At 42.1% G+C, this 17,396-nt stretch overlaps 2 protein-coding genes across 2 annotated transcripts; both read left to right on the forward strand.

Moving 5' to 3' along the window:
* Positions 1-652: 652 nt before the first annotated feature.
* Positions 653-2,359, forward strand: LOC104073167 (beta-microseminoprotein). Its single transcript, XM_009572849.1, has 3 exons — positions 653-725; positions 1,261-1,363; positions 2,230-2,359. The coding sequence occupies exons 1-3, from the start codon at positions 653-655 to the stop codon at positions 2,357-2,359; spliced, it is 306 nt and encodes a 101-aa protein (XP_009571144.1).
* Positions 2,360-3,608: 1,249 nt separating this feature from the next.
* On the forward strand, positions 3,609-15,495 carry LOC104073169 (beta-microseminoprotein-like). The gene is made up of 4 exons (XM_009572852.1): positions 3,609-3,662; positions 12,444-12,552; positions 14,550-14,655; positions 15,366-15,495. Exons 1-4 carry the CDS (start codon positions 3,609-3,611, stop codon positions 15,493-15,495), a joined length of 399 nt encoding a protein of 132 aa, XP_009571147.1.
* Positions 15,496-17,396: the final 1,901 nt, after the last annotated feature.

Consider the following 17,396-nt stretch of genomic DNA (forward strand, 5'->3'; position numbering starts at 1 on the left):
CTCTTACAGATGTTTAGCTGTTGCCACCACTAGGCGAAAGGAAGGGTGTACTGTGACATGTCCAGACCTGTGTGTGCATGGTTTGACAAGATGGTTCATGTGCTGCTAAGCAGATTATACAGCACTGGAATTTTGCCCTAAGGCACTAATTTATGTTTCTCTTTTCTACCCAGCCACCTATTTCAAAAAACTTACTGGAATATAATTAGGTCTGAGATCTCCACTCCACTGCCGAATTTGGAGAAATTGCTCTACCCAAAGCAAAGCTATACAGACAGTGATTTGCTGGAGAAATAGCTGAATCTGACTCAAAGGCAATAAATAAAGCACTAATAAGAGTCTAACAGGGCTTTCAAGTGTATAATACTATTGAAGTTTTTTGTGATTTCTAGAGATTGGACTTCAGCAGGGAGTGACACTGCTGACATATTTATGTCATATCATTTTGTCTCTTCCCACCTAAAGGAAAAAGTATCAAATATCTGGAGTGCCTTTTTCCAGCATTTTCATGTACACATAAGTTTATTTCTAATTTTTGCTTCAGGTTCAGTGATTCAGCTTTTGAAAACAGAGATAATCAAAGTGGACTTAAATTCATGCCATGGGCTCTGTGTCTCTTTTACAGAAGAGCTTTCTGGCTTTCTTCATTGCAATGGGCATCGTAGTGACACTGGGTGATGCATACTGCTTTTCTAAAATGAACAAGCCAGGGGAGGCTGAAAAAGGTAAGAAGAGGGAAGGTCCTCTCACTTGATTGTTCTGTGGCGTCTTGGCTCTATGTGGAGCTACCAGGAAGGGCTCAAAATACAAGGGAGGGGGTAGGTGTCAGAAAGACACGAATAGGAGGTTCCAGCACCAAGTTTCCAAAAGTAGGAAAAACCAAAGTCTTCTCCTGGACTGGGTATGATTGCAGCAATATTATTGCTATGGGTGGTGCGTTGCCATTGCTATTCCAGCACATGGAGCTGATGCTGGAGTTCAGAGTAGTTCTGAATAAAGTGTCGTGCCAGGTGGCAGACCTGGCTGTTTGGTTGCTCACTTTCACCCCTGATCTGTCACACTGAAACTGTCTCTAACAAGTGAAGAAGAAACAAGTTCAGGCTCTCAAAATAGTCCAGATAATAACCTGGAGAACAAAATAACTTCTACTTTACTATTGCCAAGAAAAACATTTTCAGAAAACTTGCAATCCTTTTTAAACTATTCAGCCTTTACGTGGAGGCTTAAAGAACATGTTTCTTTTGCTGCTCTCTTACGCAGGCTGTATCCTGGATGGAAAACTATACCCCTTTGGAGAGATTGCGAGGACAGAGAATTGCTTCAGATGCAGCTGCAGCCAAGATGCAATGCGTTGCTGTTCCCTGTAAGTTTGAACTTCTTGGTAGCATCATTGCCCATAGGAAGACCACAGCTTTCCATTTGCTGGGAAAATGAGTTTCTAAGGCCACAAGGGAACCTTTCCTCACCCTTATCACAGAGCTAGGGCAAGCCACATATAGCTCTTGACCATTTGGATCCTTGGCTGTGTTTACCTTAGCTCACTTTCTGCTGAGTGGGAGTGGACACAGGCCCTTCCAGACACATCCAGTTGGTGCTTGCCTTTAATTTTGAGCAACTTGTGAACCCCTCTTACCCTACAGTTAAGTCTTAACAGGGAAAGTGGGGGTAGGAAGGAATTAATTCCACAAGGGTCTTAAGTGAAGCTCCTCTAAAGGGCTTATGATGATCTGAATAGATTTCTGGAGATGCTTTTCTCCAGTGAACATGCTGACCCTAAAATGACAAGATTCTGCTCTGAAGTATCTATCTCTAACATCCTCCTTTCCTCTTATCCAACCTCCACAAAGGGCCAAAATGGCTTGATTATGATCATCGCCTTTGCTCAGGTGACACGCAATACGTTAGGAAATATCTACCACATTCTAAGCAAACTGGCAATAATGAAAAATTAATGGAAAAGAAATAAAACATGCCGAGACCATGCTTACATCACACTGTAGAGTGCTGTGATAGAAATCCCTATGCTAGTACTAAGCATACTGGTGCATCTACAAGTGCAGTGCAGCAAGGCCCTGGAAGCTGTAGCTGTGTGGCACTCAAGCTAGCTAGGCTGTCTTAGCCACAGTTTCAGAGTTATCTCACTCAGCACTAGTTCAAGCTATAATCACTGAAGTATTGAATCTTTCATTGCTCTCAGTCTAACATTTGCTTTCTCTTTGCCAATGACAGCTTTCATACTCCTACTGGTTATGACAAAGAGAACTGTAAAGTCATTTTCAACAAGAAAAGCTGTGACTATGACGTGGTGCAGAAGAGTGACCCCTCAAAGGAGTGCTTTGTCTATTCTCGTGTGGGCTAACAACCCACCTGTGCCGAACCTCTCTGCCATGTGGAATTCCTCCCCTTCCTACAGATGCTTGCCATCACAGAGAAGCTCAAAGACATGGGAGATCTTGTGAGAGAGAGTACTTCAGCAGCTCACTTTTAATCTCCTAATTGTTCTAATTCAGTATATAAGATGCATAATCAAGACACAACGTCTCATTTCTGTCATTACTTGCATTGGTATCACTGAGCTTTTCTGAATACAATAAATCCAGATGAAACATCCAGAAATGCTTCATAATGATGGTTCTTTTTATATAACAACACTGGGCAATGTCGCCTCCTTTGAGAGAGGAACGCCTTCACCTCACTATTCCAACATGCCGTGCACCAGTGCCCTGGCACAAGTCACTCTCATGCTTTGCTGGTTCTATTCTAGCCAAGGGTCAGTGCAGACATTTTAGCTCACCAGGTGTCAAAATCCATTACGATTTGGAAGGCATGCACTGTTTGGGACATGCTGTACCATGGCTTCTACTCAGGGCACACAGGGCACACCTGAACTGCTGCAGGAGTTTTGGCAAGACCTCTGAAAAAACAGTGAGGATGGAAGATCATCATCCTTTTTCTCCTTTTTTTTCTTTTTCTTCTCTTCAGCAATGTCATCACCCAATAGCAGTGGCTGTTCCTCTCCATTGCCCACTCTGACCTGCTGCCAGGTGTCCTCCTCCAAGCCCCACTCCTGAAAGTCTGCACACACGGCGCTGCTTTAGTGGTTCTTGCCCACACTGAAAAAGAGATCTAGATCAGCCCCTGGAGATATGGTTCCTCATGGCAGCAGAGCTTCAGGTACTAAAAAAAGGCAGATGCCTTCTGTCTCTTCAGTATAAAAATTCCCCACATTCTCTGGGGAGAGAAGTCCAGCCAGTGATGGGCTTCAAAACCAAATCTCCCACTTGGCAATTGGTAATATCCTAAATCTGCCCACATATAGGAGACCAGGCAACAATACCCTGTAAAATGCTGCTTCTACGTGGCCTGTCTGCTCCAGAATTGAGTATTAAAAATCCACAACAGTCTGCAGTTAATTGTTGTATGGTTTGAAAGGAAACACACCTTCCAGGACAAGTGGACTGTTTAATGACGCTCCATAATCACAAGTCTGTTGTCTTGTAAAAGTACAAGGTTACACACAGCTGAGCATTCTTAAGGCAGAGTTCCTCACTTGGCCCAAAATCAGTTGTCATCCTATATTTATTCAGCAGGGGTACTTGCTCCTCAGGATGACCCATCTCAAGCTCTGCGAGCCATCAGTAAAATCAGAAGGATTTAACGTGGTATGTTTTCTCTGACTTTTTTTTCGGTAATTTGCCTATGAACATTGTTTCATGGTTTCACTTAAGATACCTCCTTTGGGGAAAAAAATCCAAGCATTTTGCAAGCACTGGTATTACATTCTTAGCCTTTTAAAGTTCTCTGCACCACAGGTTGGATATCACTCAATAACTCTGTGTTTCTGTACAATTGGTTCCTGCAAGGCTGAAAAAATGTGAGAGGCCAGAATTAGAGTCAGTTCAACTTTTTCCAGTACAAACATTTGCATATAACTTTTTAAAATCTGACTTTCATTCACTGATTTAATCATGTCATTCCTCAAAATTCCCCTAAACAGCAGCATTTTGAAGTGAATGTTCTCACATTGCTTAAGGTCTTAAGGTAAGTTTTCTCCAAAGAGTTTTCATACCCTGCAGGAGAGGAACAGTTCTGAAAATTGTCCTGAATGACTTTTCCCCTTTTCTGCCAGCTCATGTCGAAATTACACAGAACACAGCCTCAACTGGTACCTGAAGGAATGTTCTCACTTGCAGAACAAACAGCTGCAGCTTCTTAGGGGAAGTAATATTTTGAGCATGGAGATCCAAAGACTTCCTACCTCAATAGCTCACAGAAGTGTTTCCTGAGAAAAAACAGGTTTCTTTTTTTTTAAAAATCCCAGTTTAAACATTTTTATCACTAACAAAAGTGACTTGGAGGCTCCTCATGAATTATTTTTTTAATTCAAACCACTGAGAACTGCACACATCAGGATTAACATCCAGTTTGTTGTAGTCTGGAACTGTGCCATGTGATACTGGAATGATTTCAGTATTCCAAGTTTTGCCCTACCGTAGTCTCACAAATTAAGGCTACATATTTCTTCTGAAACTTAGGAAAATTAGTTTATTATCTCGTAAGATCATATTCATGTTCTTAACATTGGTAGTTCCTCAGTAAGACTTCACAGTTTAAATGATTTACAGATACTTAGTTCACTTCTAAAGTAAATAGAATTTCATTCTATTTATTACCTTATTTGGACCTTTATTTATTTATTTATAATTAGGAGCCTTATTACCTCCTAGAATCCCAAGTGTTTCTGTAGAATCTAGGTGCCAATTTTCTTACAGATGAAGATGACTTTCTCAGTGTAAGATTTCTGATTTGCTGGCAGCACCAGTAAAAGCCTGAGTGACTGAAACAAGAAATCTAGTACAGGCATTGGACATATTCACTGAGGTTATGAGACTGGGAAGAAAGAGCACATTTGATCAATGTGATTAGCACATCCTTCCAGAAGTTATCCATGGGTGAGGAAGTCCATCTTCCACTGCAGGGGCACCTCCTCCACCACATGCACTTGAAACAGAATCTGAACAGCCCAGCACAAACAAGAGCTGACACCAGAGAAGCCAGAAAATGAATTCTGGTGAGTTTACTAGGCCCAGGAAACATAGAGAGAACTGACCTAGAGGCTCCAGAGAATAGTCTGGCTTCACTGAGATCCAGAAATTCCCTCCAGATGTTTTTAAAAAAAAACAAACAAACAACATATCTTTTAGTTTCAACACGCAATTGTATTGCGTTTTCTATTGCCAGAGTTGCTGGCAACAATTTTAGCAACAAAGCTCAGGAATCTTGACTCCCTCTTGCTATAAAGTGCAAAGCCCCTCTACTGAGAGGGGAAATGCTTTAACAGCATTGTCGCAGGTAACTTTTTTTTTCCTCATTCATGAGATGATCCAGCTGCAGGAAAGCAGGATGATGTATCACTCACCCTCTGTTTTGAATACTTGTCATTATTTGCGTACCACAAAGATGAGGGTTATATGTGTAGGACAGAAACATGGAGAGGTACCAGTTCAGTTTTCCATCCTTCACAGTGATGAAACTGCTTGTTGATTACTAGTTGAATTTCAATAACTTCCTCAGAAATCCCAATAGAGCCTCTCCAAACCTGAAATATTTTTGCGTTTGATTTGTTTGGCAAGACACTGAAGAATAAATTTTTGCCATTTTTATATTCAGCCCTGCAGGAAACACCAGACAGGCCGTGCAAGAGCTCCTTAGAAACAAAACAAAGTTATCATAAGTTAAAATTTCAGATTCGGAACAATCGGAGTCAATTTGTTGACATGTATGTGATCAGAGAGCCATGGCAGTACCATACATGCCTTTGAGCTGCAACCTCATTTGAAGGAATTTCACATTTGAAGGAATAACAAAGATAAAATGCTAGGTGTCATTTTGTGAAAAAAAATCACATAAAGTCTGTTAAATGTTCTACCCTTTCAGGTGTTGTGATTCCCGTTTGTTTTCTCAAAGAGGGGGAAAGCAATTCTTCTAGCACAAGTATGCTCTCAGCAACTGTTAAAATACTTTCAAGAAGTAGACACAGACATTGTGGGGTTTTTACCGCAGTGTTTCCTGGGCTTCCTTCTTGACACCACTAAGTAATGCATACTGTTATTATGAACTAAACAGCCCAGGCGCAATTCTGGTGAAACCTGCCAGAGATAAGAGCCACAACAACCCTCTTTATGTTGTTCTGTTCTAGTTGCTGCCCATCAGGAATAGACAGGAAGGGTGTAGAACAAGAAATGGGAGGAAGCAGGATTTTACACATGACAGTGGAAAACAAACCGGGAGAGAAGGAAAAAAGAGAAAAGATCCCAACAGCCAAGATATCCCATGGATTTGGTTGAGGCATTCTGTGGGTGCCCTCCCCACCCCAGTCTGTTCTGAGTCCATGCAGCAATAATATCCAGCTGCTGAGTTTTATCTTCATGGAATCAGTGACTAACAAGTTTAGAAAATGGAAGTAAGCTCATGCTCTCTAAATAGAGCTGAAATACAGTGTAGGTGGCGTATACACAGAATTCACTGAGCTTTCCCAAAAAAAAGCCCAGAGGTCACTGAACTAAGTAACCAACAGTATAAAACTGAAGTTAAGCCTCCTTTCATTTTGTGCATGTGTGTGCAGGTTGTGTTAAAGGTGGAAGACTGCACAAATTTAGTACTACCTGGAGGACCAAAGGCATGCTTCCAATGCCAGTGCGGCCAGAGTGGGGTCCACTGTTGTACCATGCAAGTTCCACAAAGCCAGAGGCACCAGCAAGAACTACAGCAATGCTCCGATCTGCCACCCTTCCTATAACTAACTCCTTAAGTCAAGCCTCTATCAAAAAGTCTTTACTTTTTCATAGACTTATGATCTTCATTTGCTTAATCAGCTGCAGGGTTGGGATAAAAACTTGTGTTTGGAATCACTGTGTTTTCTCGTTTCTGGAATAAACTTTTCTGTCATTTTTCTAAAGGTTTCTAAGATCTTTTTGTTACCACGTGGCTTGAGCTGAAAGTTAGAAGTGTAGGAAATATTGCATCTGTGGCTATCTTCCTCAGTGCTACCCACACTGCAGAGATGGACGTCTCCTGCTTGCAAACACAGCCTGGCATTTGCAGCTGGTTCTTTAGATCATCTTGTCTGTCTCTATGTCCCTGCTTAGCACTGATCCTTCATTTGAGGATTGTGACCTGACAGGATTTTCCAGACTAGCTGAGGAATTACCATGTGTTTTAAAAAAATGCATTTGCGCCTTAGCAAGAGGGATCTTTGCTTATCCACAGAACTAAACAGGGAAAAAAATGAAGTATTTCTCATCCCACTGAAATTGCTTTGAATTAAAATTGAAATTTGGCCCAGGGATGGGGACTCTGCTGCATATGGAAGGAGACAGGGGTGAAATGACATTGTTGTCTCCAGCTTGGGCCTCCCAGCTTGAATTGAGACCTCAATTCAAATTTCTGCTATGCCACGTTACCTGGGACAAGACACTCACACCATCTGTGCCCTTGCCTGTAAAATTAATACAATTCTTTGCTAATCCCTATTCCAGGAGAGATCTGAGGGCGTAGGCTTTGAGATTTGTGGGTATATGAGTCTCAGAGTTAACAAAAATGTTCCCACCAAGATAAAACTTCCTTTTATCACATTACAATATGTTTCTATGTCAACAGCACACTGTATATTTTAGTGCTGTTTGCTTGTGCTTTTCCTTAAAACAGTTGTCCTTTCTCACGTGCAAATGTGGCAGACTTTGCTTAACAATTGTAAAACCAATGTACATTATACATAGCATTGTCATATTAAGGTCAAGACAAATTTATTTGTAAAATTGTGTTTACTTACGATCTGTGAGCTGATATGCCTCATGCTTCCTCTTGCTTTCCCCCTCCCAATGGCAGTACCAGTCAACCTGCTGGTTTTAATGACTTATCTTGATACATGAACTTATCTTCCATAAGGAGTCCTGCATTTACTCTCTCCTGCAGAAAGCGGATCCCTCTTGTCGTGGTTTAACCTGGCAGGCAGCCAAATCCCACACAGCCACTCACTCACTCCGCCCCCCACAGTGGGACGGGGAGAGAATCGGAAGGGTAAGAGTGAGAGTAGTACTGAAATGCTGGATTAAGAAACAAGGTTCCTGGACTGCTTTCATTCTGGTGCATCTCTTCCATCTTAAGTTGTTTATAGAGTAATGCTTTTCATAGGTATTAGCTAGTTTGTTGGTTTTTTAAAATAACATTACTGCTCCAAAATCATACTGTATTCCTCTCTGTTGATTGCCTAGCACTGGAAGATACAGAAAAAACAAGGCTGATAATCTTGCATTACTCTCATCATCTATGTTGATCATCAGTGAGATGTAACCAGAAATCCTAGCCAAAGAATGACTAACTAAAATAGTGAGGTAAATCTTCAAAAAAGTCCCCAAGATTTTTTCCCCACGTTAGGAAGAAACAGGATACTCTGTTCCACACCAGTGGAAAAAGGGCACAGAACTGAGCAGAGCACTGATATTCTTAGAATGTTTTTAGTAAGAAATAAACCAGTTGGGAAGACAAACAAGATTTCAACAGAGCAACGTCTGTTGGAGATACCTGTTCCCCACACAAGCAAGGCACCCCTCATCTTGTACATGAACAACGTGAAGAAGAAACACAACATAATATGGGCCACAAATGACCTTAGTAATCAATATATGAATGGGCTATCTACATAGAGTTCGCTGTTCTGAGTAGTTTCAGCACCACAGCATATTGTTAGGGTCCCCTGAGTTCACAGATCATGCAAACAGCTTCTTCACTGTCCCTAGACACTGCCCAGGCTTAGACAGGTCACTCCCTGCTGTGTTCCAAAGAAAGCTGCTTGCAAGAACTTCTCTCCATACCTGGCATAGCTTGCACCTAGAAAACAGGGAGGGTCTGCAATGGGAACTGTTGGGCGGTCACTGCTTGTCTGAAAAGCTGAGAGAGAGAGAATACACATGCACATTGTTTGGATTTTTGTTCTTTGGAGTTGAGCAACAAATGCTTTCTCTGTCACTCAGCACCAAACCAGCAAGTTGACTGGGTTTTGGCTGTAACAAATTCCACAAGTCTCACTCCAGTTCACCAGCATCACAAATCGCTATGTGTCTGGTGACCTTTGTTCACATACAAAAACTGCTGCAGGGTGCCTGTCAAGAAAAACACTGCATGCAAACTCTACAACATGCAAGAAAAAAATTAAATGGCTCAGTAATATTAATAGAATTAAGACAGTGTAATTTGATGGTCCTTTTCTTCCAAACTATCATGGAATACTTTCTCCAGATTACCTTTGAGGATATGGAAGAGCCAATATCTTGAACAGGACTCTGTGGTCCTTCCCACAGTATTTTCAGCCGAGGTGAAATAGTTACTTCTCAGCACATAAAGGTTACAAAGAGCAGGCATGCAAAGCTAGGGCCCGTCCTTAGCCATCCCGCAGACGTAAACCAATTAGGCCAGGCAGCATAGAAACAGGAAAGGAACGTGTGAACTCTCTCCGTCTTCACTGCAACCAACACAAAAGGCAGCTTTGGTCTAGGATCAGGGTGTATTACTTTGTTATCCTACTGAGCCTTCTTCCCCCTTTAATAGAAAAATCCTCTGAAACACTGACGGTATCCCAAACCACAATGATGCTGTTAAATTGGCTTCATATGTATTTGTGAGAGATCCAAAGGGGACGTTTAGACTCTTGATGTCAGTAAAGAAATTCCCAGTGCCTGTGCTCATAGGCTGACATGATCTGTTGGTTTACCAGTGATTAGGAGCCAAGGGCATGAGCTGGGCGGCTGTGGTGTTAGTCATCTCTTGTTTCAGGGCAGTGCATTCATCAGCATTGCCAAATCTAACTTACCAATGATAGGCTGATTGTGGGCAGCTTTAATCAAACCTATGAATACCTGCAAGCACTTCAGCTCTTTTCTGTCACCCTGAAGAAAGATCTGGTAACTGAAGAAAAACCAATTTACCCAACGTACTGAGTTGAAAGCCAGCTAAGGCTGTTCCTGCGAGTGGTGGTCTCACCGTGACATGCATTGCAATAATACTGGCTTTCTCACATGGACTTCCTGAGGTAGCTCTCAACTCTGGAGTTTGGGTAGAAGACATGGAATAGCCACCCCAGCTTGGAGTTCAACCTCAACTCTCAAACCCACGCAATAAGGCAACACAATTAGGCAGCCAGAGGAGTTAGTTCAAATATTGCAAACTGTGTAGCCCTGGTAATAAGGGGAAGACTTCTTCCCCTACCAGGGTTATACAGTTTGCAATATTTGAACCAACTAGATCAAAGCTAAGCAAAAGGGGACTGTATTTGACTCCTTTGTTATCAAATTACTGTCCTAAGCATTTGGAAAGCCTGTCTGTCCCTGACATGTACAGCCTCGCAGAAAAGGGACTATTTCTTCCTTCTACAAAGATGAAGGAAGAAAATATACGATGCCTATTTTTTCCCCACTCACAGAGGACCTGAGCATATGGGTCTTGTACATGATGGAAAACTGAACAAGGAAGAAAATGGTTATCTAGGACCCTTTTCTAAGGGCCTACAGATGCCAGCCACTCTCCACAGAAACCCTGCTTTATATGTAACCCTTCCAACCACCACTCCTTTTCCATAAGAGCCTTCTTTCATTTTCAGCTGATGAACAAGCAAGCTGAATGATTGTTCAAAGTTCTTCTCTTTTAAAACCTAGATGGTTCAAATTAAGCATGCAAATTTTTTTGTGAGTGACAACCACAATGTCTCTAACGGATTTCTCAGGGCAAGTGCTAAATATTCCTTCCAGACTTGAAATTCCTTTTGAAGTACCTCCCATAACTTCCTTCCAGATCTGGTGTAGCCCAAAAGCCACACCTATTTCTTCAGTGCCTTTCAGAGCTAAACCTTCCTGTATATAATTGGCTTATTTTAATAATATCCGCCCCATGAGGTCATTTTGCAGAAACCTCATTGGTGTTATTCATGCATGTTAAGTTTGCTCAAGGACTGGTATCGTAAATTCCCTCTCTATATAAGTTCTCCAAGAAGATGAGCTTCTTACAGGTTGTCTCCTTACTGGAAGCCTCATAATTCTGCAAGAATGGTGAGTCCTTACATCTTATACTGTAAAAGACGATGGTATTTTGCTATAGATTTTAAAGGAGGTTCTATTGGGTTTATCTCAGTACTCAGGATCTAAGAAACTTGGAGAAAGTGGAAATTCTGTTTCTGGAGAGCTAAAGTCAGATAGATAGGCACAGGCAGGTAAGAACCCTGGGTAAAAGATATCAGCACGTATATGGCAGGAGATGTCTAATAGGACTCCAGCTAAGGCTTTTTATTATAACCTGTTTTCACTTACCTGTAATGTTTGGAGGTAATCTTTTTTCTGGCAGAAAGCAGCTCTGTTGTCTCTCAAGCTAGAACTGGCTTTCATTTTTGTGAGAAGTCTGGATAATGTCTGAACATTCAGTTAAACACAAAAACGTTATCTTGATTTTTACTCATTTGCAGCTCTGTTGCAGTTCTGTGGGGTTTAACCTCTCCTCTGCAAAATTAAATGCTAGTTTTTCCTCCTCCCATCTCTCAGATATGACTTCTTTTTATAAGTCACTAGTTCTACTCTGCCCAAAAAGCCCACATATAAATACAATATACACATGTGTGGATACATCATTGTTTATTCCTGGTCTACCTTTCCTCTCTTACCAAGATTTTAAATTCATCACAACTAATTCCACTCTAGAGTTCTTGCACTTATTTCCTTCATATCCCCAATGAAAGCCCTTCAAACATTTCAAACTAATATTGAAGTGTAAGGGACTTGCTGAGGAATTTAAGCTGAACTTTCAGAAAAAGCTGCTGAGAACGGTCATAAAATATAGAATTATCTAGGTTGGAAGGGACACCTGCAGGTTATTTGGTCCAACCTCCTGCTCAAAGCAGGGCCAAATCTTGAGGGTTCAACTTCAGCTCAAGTTCTTCAGCTTGTTCCTAATCCTTCAATATTAGGGTGAAACATCCAGTGGGTTCTTCAGACTCCAGTGAAGAAGTTTTTACAACTATGAGCGAGATTAGTGGCAGAGACAGTTTGTGACCAATCCTATGGAGAAAATAATGACAAGAAAAATGAATGGGGAGGGGAAAGGAGTAGAACACACTCCTTTCACAAACAGTATCTGAGTCTATCAGTCCTGTATTAGGCAACGCTTGATTTAAACAGCTTGAAAGGACAGACTTTTTTTTCCCCTTCCAAATGAAGCTCTGCCTCTGCTCCTTCTAAATGGCTCAGTATTCCTGACTGTGTGTTAAAGTGTCTAAACTGCAAAAGACAATGGATTTTGATTTGAAACCACAATGTATTTTCCTATTTGTAATGGTAGTATTTATCATTAAGACATCTTAGTAGTTACTTAAGTATTCATATTAATTCTGCTTTCTTGTTCAGAAAACCATCTTGTCCTGCCTTCTTGTTCTTGCCATTAGCGTGACACTATCCAATGCCAATTGCTTCCTTCAGCCATTGAAGCCAGGGACACCCGATGGTGAGATTGTAGGTAAGAAGTCAACTGTCCTCAACTTGACAGACATCACCACAAGCACTGCCCAATTTGATTTGTCCATTCAGTGCAATTTATCACAATTTAGAAATAAGTGGAAACAGTGGAGAGAAACCACTAGGAAAAGGGCGGGAAATGTGGTATGGAGAACAGGGAATTAATATGTTATAAAAAAGATGAGTTTATCTGAGGAGCATCACACAGGCCAAATTACAAATGAATTTTGTCCAGCAAAATAACATGGGCTTAGTTTACAAATCTGCATGAAGTAATAATTCATGTTTTCACTATGGCAGCATATTTAGAAATACAGAGAAGGGAGGAGAAGGACCTTTATGCATGTGTGTGGTCAGTTTAAAGCAGGAAACAGATTAGCAAACGTTCAGCACACTGGTCAGTTTACTCATTAGTTGTTTCCCTATCCCAAGGAAAGTTCTTAAGAACAGAATGGCTGCTCCCTTTCAGTCTAGGACTTCTCTTCCTGAACCCAGCTAGTCTATCAGTCTGCAGATGAGTGGAGCTGCAGGAAAATAAGTGCTCAAAAGAAACATGCAATTATTTGGACACAAGAGGAGCTGATGTGTGCCAGTATGCAAAATAAACTGAGTGCCCCAAAGTAGAGGTTTTTCTGGGAAAGCTAGTGCTCCTACTAGAAAAATGAGTTGGCATTGCCAAAGAAACAGAACATATTTATAGGCAAAGACACAACCTAGAACTCCCAAATCCTCCACTCTGTCTTGTCCTGTCCTCATAAAATTCTGCTTTCCAGATCACTCATTTGGGAAGTCTATTCATAGAATAGTAGAATAGTTTGGGTTGGAAGGGACCTCTAAAAAACCCCCTGCAATGAGCAGGGACATCTTCAACTCGATCAGGTTGCTCAGAGCCCCGTCCAACCTGACCTTGAATGTTTCCAGGGATGGGGCATCTACCACCTCCCTGGGCAACCTCTGGGCAGTGTTTCACCACCCTCATTGTAAAAAATTTCTTCCTTATATCTAGTCTAAATCTACCTTCTTTTAGTTTAAAACCATTCCCCCCTGTCCTGTCGCAACAGGCCCTGCTAAAAAGTTTGTCCCCATCTTTCTTATAAGCCCCCTTTAAGTACTGAAAGGCTGCAATAAGGTCTCCCTGGAGCCTTCTCTTCTCCAGGCTGAATAACCCCAACTCTCTCAGCCTTTCTTCATAGGAGAGGCGTTCCATCCCTCTCACCATTTTTCGGGCCTTCCTCTGGACCTGCTCCAACAGGTCCATGTCTTTACTGTACTGAGGACTCCAGAGCTGGACGCAGCACTCCAGGTGGGGTCTCACCAGAGCAGGGCAGAGTAGAGGGGCAGAATCACCTCCCTCAACCTGCTGGCCACGCTTTTGATGCAGTGGATACGGTTGGCCTTCTGGGCTGCGAGCGCACATTGCCGGCTCATCTCCAGCTTTTCATCTGCCAGTACCCCCAAGTCCTTCTCGGCAGGGCTGCTCTCAATCCCTTCATCCCCCAGCCTGTATTGATACCGGGGATTGCCCCGACCCAGGGGCAGGACCTTGCACATGGCCTTGAGGAGCCTCATGAGGTTCACAGGGGCCCACTTCTCGAGCCTGTCCAGGTCCCTCTGGATGGCATCCCGTCCCTCAGGCATCAACCACACCACTTAGCTTGGTGTCGTCTGCAATTCCATGGCTGTTGGACAGGAACTTTGTATCCAATATGTGCTTTCTTCCTGCAGCTGAGGATTGGGAAAAGTTTTTTGGGCAGATTTAGTCTTGCTCTAAATGAGGAGTCAACAATGGTTGGTGTTAATGAGGGGGGAAGTCAAAGCCTTTTCTTGATTCTGACCAGGTCTGTGCCTAGTTGTCTTTCTTCTGGGGACCCTCTGTGTTTGCCAGATAGGGACGTTAATGTAAAAAGCCAACAAAGATCCCACCCATTTTGTACAAGCAGTAGCACTGTCAGTGCACTATGTCTGACACTGAAGGCTGCTTGCACACTACATTTTCAGGCTGCCATGACTCGAATGGAGAGCTGCATGAATTTGGTTCCAGCTGGAGGAATGCAGACTGCTATGATTGTTCCTGTTCCAGGAGCGGAATTGACTGTTGCTCCAGGTGAGTTAGAGCAGCAGTGGTGGTTTTCCTCCGCTGCCATGGTACAGCACAAAGCACTTCCCTTCACACATGGGTCCCTGAGAAATGACCGTGACCCTTCTCTCACTGTCTTCATATCACAAAGTTATGCATTAACCCAACACCATCATCACTGAGCATGCAAGAAGTTTCTCTGACAAATATAGCTCATGTTTAAAAAATAATTCTTGATTTTAAAAGACGACTTAATTCTTCGTGGGGATAAAATTTCAGGCAAAATACCGATTCAAGAGAGAACACATAGTTACTTAAGAATTTTCTACTGCTCCTAATCCAGGTCTTCCCAAAGCTACACATAGCCCCTCTTTACTCTGAGAAGCAGCTCAAGATACACTGGCCTGCCTGTAATTTTTACTATAGCAACACCCAACCACTCATGCAATTCTCGTTCCATGTTGCGGCTGAAAAGAAAAATCAATTATATTTGAGTAGCAAATAAACACAACAAACATCCCTTGGGTGTAAATCAGATCAGTAGACAACCAGCTCTCCCCTAATCCTGCTCGAGCAGCAGGCTAAGTCACTTTTGAGCTTTGTGTGAGCTCCCTTTTCAGGTCCTGAACACCTCCTCAGTATACCCTCTTCATATTGAAAGTGTAGATACCATCTGAAATGGAAGCTGTTTACCTCTAGGTCTCACCATCTCTTTGTCTTTCTTTTCCCAATGATAGCTTTGCAACACCAGTTGACTACAATGAAGAGAAGTGTGTAAGCATTTTCAGCAAGGAGACCTGCACTTATAAAGTAGTGGAGAAAGATGATCACTCAAAAGAGTGCCCAGTCTATGGGTGGGTGGGCTAACAGAAAAGGATTGTGGATTTCGAGGATATTTCCTTTTTTTGTTGTTTCAAGGGTTATTTCTGCCACAAATTCAAAAACACTGAAAAATGCAGCTGTTGAATGAAATCTACTCATAAAGCCTCACACATAATAAAACTGAATATCTACTCACAAAAGACTCCCTTGGTTTCTCTGCCTTCTGCTTCCCCATGAAGAAAGAACTGACTTGTTCCTCCCTTGAGAGCAGAAATTAAAGCCAATATTTTTAAGCATCCTCAGTAGCTGCTAATTTTAATTCTTCTCCAGTCACACTTCAGTGCCAGGGGGTATATTCTGTTATCTGTGCACAGCTGTATCTTAAAGTTAAAATAAAATCAGATGAAGCATCAGAAATTCATGTGACTTATTTTCTTCTTTGAGGATGGAAACCTAAGAATAACATTCCAAAAAACCATGGGAAAGAAGTGAAAGGCAACTCAAAAATCTGTCTGAACACTCTCTTTTCTAGGACAATGTCTTATACGATGATCTTTTATCTTATATGGTTCCCTGGAGCCTGCCCAACCTATGGACTGCAAAAGCCACCAGCTACCCAGTCTAACCCAGCACTATACTTCCATTGCACCACAGCACAGCAGATCCAGTCCTCAAGCTGGAGTTTGTGTAAAAGTAAGGGTCCTTTATTCAGATTAACCCTGAAGAAATTCAAGGTATTAAATTGGCCAATGGGCAGGACTGTGGCTGGATGGAGAGACTGAACTGGACTGGGTGCAAACAGGGAAGAAGCTCAGCAAATCCATAAACAGTAACAGAGAGGGATACCTGTGCTGGTATAAGCTCTCCCTCAGAGAAGCACTGCTTTGTAATCTTTACGGGTACATTTGTTCAGTTGCCTCTTTCCAAACTGACTATGAGCATCCTATGTCTCCATGCTCTATTTCCCTGTAACAGAAAGAGCGTGTCAGAGTTTCCATAGCTCCTCGTTTCAAATTATGGAATGAGTACACACCTTGTCAGCAGGGCCCGTCTTGCTGTCTGCAGGGGCAAGGCAAACCTCAGCTTCTGGCAGCCTTGACCACATGTGCTCCAGTAAGCAACACAGGATGCCCGGAATTACACCCCAGAGATTTATTCCACCTCTACTTCCCTTTCTCCTTCCCCAGGAAGACAACCCTGTTGGTTACACTTTTTTTAAATTGCCTGCCACATGCCCTCTTGGAAGAGGGCCCAGAGTAATGTACTTTATACAACAGTTCACAAGCCAAAGCTGCTAACGTCACTGTGCAAATAGACTAAATGTGTCACAGAGCCCATAGGCACAGTAACAATTACATCTACTGAGAAAAATGTAAGAGGGTTCTGCATGATTTGAGCTGCATCTGTCCCACTTTCTCCTTTCTAGGCTACCAAAAAACGTGCAAAGCTGGTTGAGGTCTTGTGCTTCGCATCAGATAAGACACAGCTGTCAACAGGCTGCCCAGGAGCACATGCAAGATTGGGTTGTAACTGAACTGATGTCCTTGTGAAGCCCAGGAAGATGCTGTATGTAGTATTTCAGAGCTTAACACCCAAAATACCTTAGTTTGAGAACAGAGGATACTTCTTCCCTTATTTTCTTTAGACAGTGGGATTTTAGTCATGTACTTACCAGAGCTAGCTTGACAATTTGTTTGTTAAAACACCCGTTTATTTTGTAGTTTACCTCCAAACTCACCTGAAACTGACTGCTGAATTAGTTTTTTTTTCTAACTTCTATCCATATCTGGAAGCTACTGGGTCCTGCTTGTGGTGCAGTTACGCAGAGAGTATGTTGTGGAAAAAGCTTTGTAACCAACTATTTAGGCACATGATTAGTATCTGTCTTGATCAGATGTCCCTTAGTGATAAGGAATTATTTTCATAGAACCAGTCAAAAATAAGAT

This window comes from Fulmarus glacialis, unplaced genomic scaffold, assembly GCF_000690835.1.
Source record: "Fulmarus glacialis isolate BGI_N327 unplaced genomic scaffold, ASM69083v1 scaffold6592, whole genome shotgun sequence".
NCBI classification, from domain to species: Eukaryota; Metazoa; Chordata; class Aves; order Procellariiformes; family Procellariidae; genus Fulmarus; species Fulmarus glacialis.

Bases quoted from the DNA above. Each gene is read 5' to 3' on its own strand.
- LOC104073169 (XM_009572852.1), top strand. From the start codon at position 3,609: ATGACCCATCTCAAGCTCTGCGAGCCATCAGTAAAATCAGAAGGATTT. The intron at 3,663-12,443 runs GTATGTTTTCTC...TTTCTTGTTCAG, and splicing joins AATCAGAAGGATTTAACGTG to AAAACCATCTTGTCCTGCCT. The intron at 12,553-14,549 runs GTAAGAAGTCAA...CTACATTTTCAG, and splicing joins ACCCGATGGTGAGATTGTAG to GCTGCCATGACTCGAATGGA.
- LOC104073167 (XM_009572849.1), top strand. From the start codon at position 653: ATGGGCATCGTAGTGACACTGGGTGATGCATACTGCTTTTCTAAAATG. The intron at 726-1,260 runs GTAAGAAGAGGG...TCTCTTACGCAG, and splicing joins GCCAGGGGAGGCTGAAAAAG to GCTGTATCCTGGATGGAAAA. The intron at 1,364-2,229 runs GTAAGTTTGAAC...TGCCAATGACAG, and splicing joins GCAATGCGTTGCTGTTCCCT to CTTTCATACTCCTACTGGTT.